The sequence below is a fragment of the Neltuma alba genome, unplaced genomic scaffold, assembly GCF_004799145.2.
Source record: "Neltuma alba isolate B1F8T4 unplaced genomic scaffold, ASM479914v2 tig00012836_pilon, whole genome shotgun sequence".
In the NCBI taxonomy this organism is placed as follows: Eukaryota; Viridiplantae; Streptophyta; class Magnoliopsida; order Fabales; family Fabaceae; genus Neltuma; species Neltuma alba.
Genome location: NW_021637225.1, coordinates 540,949 through 551,161, shown reverse-complemented (window position 1 = coordinate 551,161; position 10,213 = coordinate 540,949). Strand labels below are relative to the sequence as shown.

Genomic DNA, 10,213 nt, shown 5'->3' with positions numbered 1-10,213 from the left:
TCAGGTTCGGAGCAGTGTCAGTGCCAAAGCCGGTTAACTAATATCCTTCAAGGACCCAGCAAGGATTATTTCTAATAGCAGATCACACCCAGCCTGTGTTTCTTTATTTATTTTTTCCTTTTTTAAAACTTATTCTATAACTTAAATATTATTATTATTATTTGCACTGAAAATGTAATTTTTGAGGCCCAAAGCTAATATACCAATCAAGGGGCTGTAAAATAATTAATAATAATAACGTTTTAGAACCTTTGAACGGTAGAATCAAATAAAAAACAAATGACTATTGTACACTTTATAAAATAAAGCTCCTTTAACAAATTAATCTGAGTAGCACAAAATCATTTGAAATAAGCTAATCTACATACCATGAATTGGAGCCGCTACCCACATGCTTCACTTGTGAGACTCATAATGTGGGATGAAAAAAATGGTCCAAGCGGGAAATATGTCTCATGAAATCAATGGAAAATCTCGTTTGATACAAAACATTGAAAATGATGGTTAAAAATTGAAATTAAAATTAAAAAAACTTATTAAAAGAGTATCTAGTATGAAGAATTACTTGTTGGTTGGGATTGGACAAACCCATATAGCTAAGTAGGATTTGAAAATACTATGAGAGGAGGTGGTATTCCTCAATCCCATCTACATGTATTTATCTAATCTAATATAATAAGAAATTAGTCCTATTAAATATTTTTTAATGGTTTTTCTTAATTTCAATCCTAATCTTTACCTCTTATTATTAGTGCTTCTTACTAAACCAAACCCAAGACCATAAAATAACCTTAGCTCGTTTATATATATATATATATATATATATATTCACACACACAGAAGCCTTCCTAACTAACTATCCATCATCATGTATCAAGCATTATTCAACGGTCAACATAGAACTCTACGCTAGACCAATCCCTGCTATTTTGTCAAGCTGTCCCCCAAGTTCTAATTTTCTTGATCAGCTCTGACCCTCCGCATGTTCTTTATTTTTTCTATCTCTGTATTTGGCCCGTTAGCGTATTTCCTATTTCGCTGACAGTGCGAGACTCGGATCGCTACTGATTAATATCAATTCCCATTTAAAGTTTTTCCTCTCAATACTTAGTTGCCCATTGATTTTCAATTATATTATTATTTCTACAGCGTGGGAAAACCGCGGGTAAGAAACTCTGAAGTACTCACAATTGTCTAAAGTACTCTCTAGCTATACCACGCTTGCAAAGTGTCAGCAACAATTACACAACGTTAAAATATTAAAAATATGAACAAGGAGTGGGAGAAAGCCAACGAGACTAGTTAGAGGCTGAGTTCTTTGTCAGTCACCACCGCCAGACCACCCGGAAGTGTTTGGTGGGGTCTACGACGGGGTCGCGTGAGCTCAATGATGCGGTCCGCCGCATGATTGCCGACCACCACCGCCGTCCTACGTGGACTACGCCTGTCCACATCATTGTCGCGCTTAATGCTTTATCCTTCTCCATTAATCAACGATTTATGTTCTATATATATATATATATATAAAAAAACTGGTTCTCCAGATTCAGAATGGATAACTACGCCAAATACGAAAGACGACGTCTACTATGCCGTTTTCATCAATTTCATTTGCAGATTTATTTACTATCTGTAGAACCTTTTTTCCCTTCCCAAAGGAAGGAATATCAGTTCAAAATATATCTATCTATTTCTTAAACTTCTTACAACAAGACCTGACGGCTTGGGTAAAAAAGTACAAATGAATTAACAATCATCATCTAAATTTACGAAAATAAATAATATAATATATATATATATATATATATATATATATGAGCGTCACACAGAGTTGTATGGTTTGCACTAATTTATCTCAAACTTTAAATAAGCACACAAAGCACATTTTATCTACAACTATTTTCATGTAAAACGTGGAAGCTTCATAACATAAAACACTGGAGAGTGCGGAGGAAGCTAAGTGAGGGGTAAAGGAGAGCGGGTAATTAATGGTGGGGTTGGCATTTGCAGAAGATAGGCAAAACAAAAAAGAGAGTAAGATGGATAAAAGGCAAAATAATGCGTAAAGCAAATGGGAGGAAGAAAGACACGTGCAGCACGAATTATGATTCCAAAATTAGTAATAATGAGTAATGATTTTGGGTAAAAGTGGCTGTAATTAATTAATTAAGTATCTAATTAAGTAGTACACATAGAGCCACAAACACAAAGGCCTTGTATGTGCGCGCGCCTTGCCTCTCCCTGACGACGCCTGCATTGCCTATATGCGTCGTCACCAATATAACTAAGCCACCTACGTATTCCCTAATTTAATCCTCACCCCTTTACGCACACACTATTCGAATAATTACCCATATGTTTGATGTGAGAAAATTGGAAGGGCAAGGACGGTAGAAATTTTTTTAATGAATTCCATTTAAAAAATTAGGAAAATGAGGTTATAAAATTTTGATAAAAAATACAAGATAAAAGTGCAAATTAAATTAACTTAAAGTTTTTAATCTCACTTCTCTAATTTTGTTAATTGAGCTCATTAAAATTTCCCTTCCCCTCCCATTTCCTCTGTTTCCCTCATTAAGTGATCCTCTCTATATAATTAAGAAATAACTATGCGCTTGTAATTGAAAAAGTGATCGCCTAGGATATGTGACATGGAATTATTTTTAACATTTGGATTGAAAGATACACACACACACAATTCAGATGAGCAACTCTTCGCTTTTTGCGTCTAAATATATATATTGCAACTGATCAAATATGTGCTGGCTTAAATTTTCCAATAATTAAGATTTACATTACGTGCATTTTTTGTACGTGATGTCAAGAAAGAAGAAGGGAGATTTATTGACGATCGATCAATGAACAATAGGGATATGGTTTCACCAAAATGAGAAGCCCAGAGCACGCACCAACAATGAAGAGAGAAGGAGGAATTAACGAAAATAAAGTGGGTGATTAGTTATAAAACAGGGCGGGGAGAAATAAAAGACAAAACAAAGGGGGGTTTGGCTTGGCGGAACATGATAATAGCCCAAGAGATGTGGGATGTTGTTGAAGATGGCGTTGGTGGACCAGATGGAAGACGACGTATATAATTAATAGCCATTGCAATACTAGCTGTTTGGAATTCGTCGCTTTCTATATATTAATTAATTAAGCCTCGCAGGTCTCTAGAAGGCTAATATCACGGTAATAATAATATAGAATGAAAAAGGGGGGTAATTATTACAATTTAATTACCTTGCAAGCTATCAATTCCCGCCCCACACCGTACCCCCTCAACCCCGGAGATCAGAGGCGTTACTTACTAAAGGCTGGAGGCGGACATGAATATCACAGATATTCTTTTGCTGCACTTCCACACATATTGGCCCAAATGGCCCTATCCCTTCACAAATCACCTCAGCCTGCATCATTTATCTAAATTTTTTTCTAATTCTGGAGTGATAGAAGAGATCAGCCGTTTGGATTTGAATCCCAAATTAATGGAGTTGGTTTGTTCTTTTGGGTGGTGGGGGGAGGGGGCGCTTGGCTTTTAATCAGAGCCAAGTACGAGATTGAATACAACGTGGAGGGAAGGGGGGCGTGAGGGAGATATTGCAGCAGTGGATATGTTTTTTTTTTTTTCCCCAGTTATTATTACAATTAATTTTTGAGAATGAATAAATTAGAGGATATATATTATATTGTTTGTCTTGGAAGTAAAGTAGGGCAACATGTTCACCAACCCCTCAGTAGCACGTTGCTGTGCTTCTTCTCACTTTACGTTTTCTCTTCTCTTCTTTTGTACTTGACCCCTTCATCATCATTTCACCAAATACACTGCTCGCACTTTAATCAGCCATTCATAAATCTCCAACTAATCCTATGAGTTTAAATAAATCACTTGCATTTATTTATATATCTATTTTCAGGTGTTTCTCCATTCATCCTGCGAATATTAGGAGGCCAACACCAGGCAGATTGAAACGACAAAATGCTCACAACTGATCACCAACAAATTGAGCACATCATTATATTGGTGTCACCAGAGTAAATGAAATGAGCACATCACTTACAGGAAGGCACATTGCTCATAACCCGTCGCCCATATTTATTTGTCTGTCCGGAAATAAGCTATATATCAACTCTATTTCCCCACGTGCATCCCAAACAGTTCAATTTTATTATATGTCTCTCTTCTTTCCCGAGCTATATATGCCCTGCAAAGATGGAAAAAATAACACTTTTTTTGTTTTTGGCCAACAAAAGCACCTTTTCTTATCAAATTACATAAATTTAATGTTCCTCACTTTTGTACCTGCTTAAAAATAGATTGCATATAGTTACAGAAGAGTTGTACTCCTCGAAGATGAGTTGCATTAGATTCCTCTGAGTAGTAAAATTTTTAAACCATTGCTGTCAACCAAATTTTCTTCTAAAAAAAAATTGATCAGCGCTTCTTACCGGATAATTCCCTCCGGCTGCAAGAAAATATGAGACAATGATTAACTGGGGAATTGCACTCAACAATTAAATTTAATCGTGTTCAATAGATCTTAAAAAATGGAAAACATTTGTATAATTGTAATAAAATTTAAGAACAATTATTATCCTTTACTCAAAAATTAATTCACCATATGATGTGTCTATATGTAACACACAAACACATACTTTATTTAATCCTAAATATAAGACTTGATTAATTGATTTTTTAGACATTTAAAAATTGTTTAAGTTGACTACTTGTTATTATTCTGTGACGGATGCGGGCTTGTTTTAAAATTTTGTTTTTAAACGATAAAAACTCTTTCAACTTATAAACCAACGCCTGTCGGTTAAGACCATGCTTTTTTTAATTTAGTCAGTAATATAAAGATATCATCCGGTGAATTAAGCAAGTTAACACACCATTTACTCATGCTAGTTAAAAACAAATATGTTGCTGTCTTATTTATTATTTATCCAGTTTTTTAATATAAGAGCTGCATAATTAATTTACAGATATTAAAACAATTAATTAAATTATTTATTTGTAATAAATATATATTAGTTTCATAGCTAAAATATAATTTCTAATCACACACATTGTCAAGCATAAATTTATATTATGAGACGAAATCAATTGATATATTATATTTGATTAGAATCAGAACTAACCTTTTATCTAGGAGGTAGTACGGTTTTTTTAAAAATTGAATTCTCCAGATTAAAACGAGTCTTCTGGTTAATTAAAAATGTTTTGGCCAAAAAAAAAGTTAATTAAAAATGTTCGCCACTAAAATCCAAGAAGAAATATCTCATCTTACCAAATTTTTGAAAAAAATTATTCGTAAGTGATAAAGAGGACAGACGGGACCTACATGGGACCCACATCTTAAAAAAATACGGAGGATGGGGTGGGAAGGTAGGCAATGACGTCAGATGCTAGGGGACAACCTTCAAGCCATGCGCAATTCCGCGGTCCTTCCTCCCTTCCCCTTTTAATTTTATATATATATATATATATATTCTTCCCAATTCTCACTTGTAACGGAATGTTTCTTTTCCATATCCCTCTCTTCTCTTTCCTTCTGCCTTCATCCTCTCAGCTTCTTCTTTTTAACTTGACTTATTCCTCTCATTTTTGTCTTCTTCTTCTTCATTGCACTTGTCCTAGTCTTCTTACGCAGGTGAGCCCATTTCTTCTTCTTAATTTGCATGCCACACTCCTAGCATCGCCAACTGCTAGCTTGGCACTCTTCTCTTCTGCTTACTGATTAATTTACGTATTCTTTTACATGTCTTTGCTCTCTTCCTCTCTCCTTTGCCACACTTGGCCTGCACAGCATCGTTCTCCTTTCCCCATCCCCAACACATAATGATATGAGCTTGATTTCTGTCGAATCCCATTTAAGAAGGGTTTTTCTTCAAAATTTAGAAATTCATTGCGGTGTTTTAGTTTGCACATTTCCTTCCGGAGAATAAATGCACATACACGTCTATTAAGTCATCCCCCAAAGTCCATTAAAGACATCAACATCAGAATGCATAGAATTATACGTCTAATTGACTGGAATTAATTAGTAGCAGCTGGACGGACAAGTCTTGCATATGAATCGTGTTAGCTTTATTCACCAGATCATATTATCTTCTTTTTCCAATAATTTGAACTGCGCAGGTCTCAGACTCACTTGTGTATGGAAATTCTACATGTCTTTTCCTTCGTCTCCTTGTTTATGCTTGTCCCCAGAACCTCCATTTTCTTTTCCTTATCGAATTCAATTCACCTAATTATATGGGTGTGTGGAAGACAAAAATGGAGAGAAACTGAAACTGGGAATATATGGAGCACTCCCATAAAAGTCGTGAATTTTGGGTATGAGCTTGATCTCATAGTCCATCAGGGAAAGAGGTCAGAAAACTGCCATTGAAATTCTCGACAAAGAGACAAAAGAGTCAGAGAGCCCCCCAAGACACACAGGCTGCCCAATGCCTCACTCTCATCTCAGCACTTGTGCGTGTCCCTTCTCCTTTTTCTCCTTTTTATTATCCTTTTTCCATGGCAGGCCTTCCTGCAATTGATCCCCCACTTTTTCTTTTGTCTTTCAACCAACGCGTGCCATTCTGTGATAACGTCACCACTCCTTCTCTTTCCTCATCTCTTCTTCCTATAACTCCAGTTTTATTTCTTTCATTCCCTTCTGATATTAACATTCCATTCTTTACTTTCTTTTCCTACTCGCAACAATTGTTATGGTCTACAAAAAACTGTTCTTGTTTTGTTTATCGTCTTTTGTCTCTGTCCTACTTCTTTTGTGGTTTCATTATTCACTTAACATGTGTAACTAATAATAATTTGGGGAATATTAATTGTTTATAGAATTGGAATGGGGAGTGAGAACCCCGTTCTTGATGAATCATTCCCACCATTCATGAACACAAGACAGCATCATTATAGCACAAGCCTCTAGTTTCCGTTTATAATTTCCTACAGTTTTCCTCCACGACACACTTAGGCTTAAACTAAACTCTGACCCGATCCTTCTCTCTCTCCTGGTTTTTTGAACAAAACCAAACTCTCATGATTTGGTTCTCTCTCCCTTTCCATCTCTCTCTAACTTTTAACCCCGGCAAAAATCATTGTTTCTGAAATTATGGGTTTTGTTTTATAACACGCGCTCATTTTTATTTCATTTGAGGAATTCAATTTGGTGAGTGTTGCTCACCACCAAATGAGTTTATCATTATCTCTGATAACACTCGTCACCTTTTCGCCAAAAGCCCCTATTTTTTTTCTTCATTTTTCTCTAATTTCCTTTTCTATTTTGCAACTTGATTGTGATGAGGGTTTCTATGCCTTTTTAAGAAAACTTTAGCACATGTTCTTTACTATCGGATCTCAAATTAATAAATATACGAGGGGATAAGTCTTATGAAAATTTTTAGTCACGTCTTTTCCAAAAAAATTTGATACAGTAAGAATATATAATAGTTTTTGCCTTTTTCGCTTTATGGAATTCACTTCACTGTTAACGTGGGTTCACCTGTGTGATGCCCACATAAGGGTTTTGGCTGTTTAGAATTTAAACATGATGATGAAAGTAGTCAAGTAAAGTGTAGGTGGAGGTTATATTAATGGAGGTGGTGAATTTGATGCAGTAGCAGTTTGGTACTTTGGGTATGATGGAACCGATGGAGTCATGTGTCCCACCGGGCTTTCGGTTCCACCCAACAGATGAAGAGCTTGTTGGTTATTATCTGAGGAAGAAAGTCGCCTCCCAGAAGATAGATCTTGACGTTATCAGAGAGATCGATCTATATCGCATTGAGCCATGGGATCTGCAAGGTACACACACCTCACTTCATCATTTGAATATACTTCAAACTAGATGGTGAAAGATTGGTCGAGTTAATTCATCTTATTTACTCATTAGGGTTTGCTTTTATACATATTATCCAGATCCCTTGTAGTTAGTACGCTGATTCTTTCTTCCCCTAATACATGGAGTTCAATTGTGGTGTGACAGACAGATGCAGGATCGGGTATGAGGAACAGAACGAATGGTATTTCTTCAGCCACAAAGATAAGAAGTATCCGACGGGGACGAGGACGAACAGAGCAACCGTGGCGGGGTTCTGGAAGGCGACTGGAAGAGATAAGGCAGTGTACGACAAGACCAAGCTCATCGGAATGAGGAAGACCCTTGTTTTCTACAAAGGAAGAGCCCCTAACGGACAGAAAACTGACTGGATCATGCATGAGTATAGGCTCGAATCTGATGAAAATGCACCCCCTCAGGCAAGTGCTACGTACATAAGCTCTTTCTATTAATATTTCGCTTTGATTTATTCTTTTTCTTTTTTGGTTTAAGTTCCTGTACATGAGTGGGTTGTGAAATGCTGATAACGTTATAAAAATTAAATCTCAGACTCTTGGCATATATACAGCTCTAGTTTTTGGTGAAGTACGTACAATAATAACTATTTTTGGAGGCGATGAATTATCTTGTATAGTTTTGTGTTAACACGTCCAACTAGTCTCGAGTGCTAGAAAATTATTGGCAGGACCTTACTGTTCCACTCGATGCAAATGCAGTTTGATAGGTCTCTTCAAAACTTACTTTTTTTTTTGGGCCAACTCTTCAAAGTTTACTTTAGAGCTTATGACAACAACTTTTTTCTTTATTCTTCATAGGCCACCAAGGTCTGAATATTCACCAAGGGTACGTACACCATGTTTTCTCACAGCATAACTTTCACCAACATTAAGTCAAAAGTCGTTTACTTTCAACTTTCAACATCAGAATAATTGGTTTGCTTTAGCTCCTTTCCATAATTTCTCTTTTGTAGACTTTCTTCCCATACGTAAACATCTATACAAGTAAATTAATCGTCATGTTGGCTTCCCTTTTTCGACAGTTATTAACGGATCTTTGACCTTTGTCAAGTGCTGTATCTCTCTCCACGTCGATTTGAAACATTTAGAACTTTAGTCCTTATTAAAGTGTTCTTAATTAAAAAAAAATTATATAAACTTAAAACGATGTTATCTTTCTTTTTTAAACTCTTATTAGTGGATTAATTTTTTGGGTGCTGCTTTTGACTACATCCTACTATTACTTCTCCTGGTCAAACATGATGAAAATCCTCGAGAGATAAGAATATGCCCAAGCATCAAAACAAACAAAAAATGAATTTTTTTTTCTTAACTTGGTTCTAATTATTGTGGCTGAGTATGTGCAGGAAGAAGGATGGGTGGTATGCAGAGCATTCAAAAAGAAAAACAATGGGCAAACGAAGACAATAGAAGGATGGGATTCAGGTTACTTTTATGAGGAGACAAGTGGAGTCGACTACGCATCAAGGCAGGCCCAGAGTTTCTTAGCTCCAAGTTTCCTGTGTAAGAAGGAGACAGAAGCAGATAATAACTTGAACTTCATGCACTCAGATCAGTTCGTACAGCTTCCTCAGCTAGAAAGTCCATCTCTGCCACTAATGAAGAGGCCAAGCTCAGCACTGGTGTCTTTCATATCACACAATAGTGACAACAATCATAACAAGAACGAAGAAGACGACCAGAACAGGCTGGTCAACAACAACGAAAACACGACCCAAAGGGTGACTGATTGGAGGGCTCTTGACAAATTTGTGGCTTCTCAATTGAGTCAAGATCAAGAGAGGCACGAGAGTAGTGATAATCATGGAATGTCAGGCTTTGAAACCCACGAGGCATTGCTCTTATTGCAGAGTAGTAGCGATGAAGGCAACAAGTTCAGCCCATTTTTAAATGGAAGCTCAGACTGTGACATTGGGATATGCGTGTTTGAGAAATGAACAATTAAAGAAGGGGAAGAGAAGGAGAGGTTCTTATTGGGACGCACGTAGTAACTATATAAAAATGTTAATTAATTTGATGTGAGTGCGTGAGACATATATTTTTGTGGAAATATTCTCCTTTGAATTGATGAGGTGCATGCCCCCAAGGCGACTCTAGAATCTAGATATAGTTTCTCATATTTAAATTGTATCGCAAAAGGAGCACTCTGGCAGAATATAGCATATAGGACTCTCTCATGCCTACGAGTTGAGATGCGATAATATGGCAGTAGAGAGAATAATCCATCGTGCTCTTCGAGTTATGCCATATCATCTGTACTGTTTCTGGGCACAAGAAGTAGCATGTGCTCTTTTCTTGATGTCGTGAAACTCTACTAAGTTGTTGTCTCCTTTATCATATTCCTAACATGATGAA

At 36.4% G+C, this 10,213-nt stretch overlaps 1 protein-coding gene across 3 annotated transcripts; it reads left to right on the top strand.

The window, feature by feature from the left end:
• Positions 1-5,544: 5,544 nt before the first annotated feature.
• Positions 5,545-9,983, top strand: LOC114731484 (NAC domain-containing protein 37). 3 transcript variants are annotated; one of them, XM_028918665.1, is made up of 4 exons: positions 5,545-5,651; positions 7,627-7,807; positions 7,989-8,260; positions 9,205-9,983. In XM_028918665.1, the coding sequence occupies exons 2-4, from the start codon at positions 7,642-7,644 to the stop codon at positions 9,793-9,795; spliced, it is 1,029 nt and encodes a 342-aa protein (XP_028774498.1). In that variant the 5' UTR covers positions 5,545-5,651; positions 7,627-7,641; the 3' UTR covers positions 9,796-9,983. The 3 variants fall into 3 exon arrangements, with proteins under 3 accessions (XP_028774498.1, XP_028774496.1, XP_028774497.1); XM_028918663.1 differs by having other exon boundaries at positions 7,621-7,807; XM_028918664.1 differs by lacking the exon at positions 5,545-5,651 and adding an exon at positions 6,082-6,475 and having other exon boundaries at positions 7,621-7,807.
• The last annotated feature ends 230 nt before the right edge of the window (positions 9,984-10,213 follow it).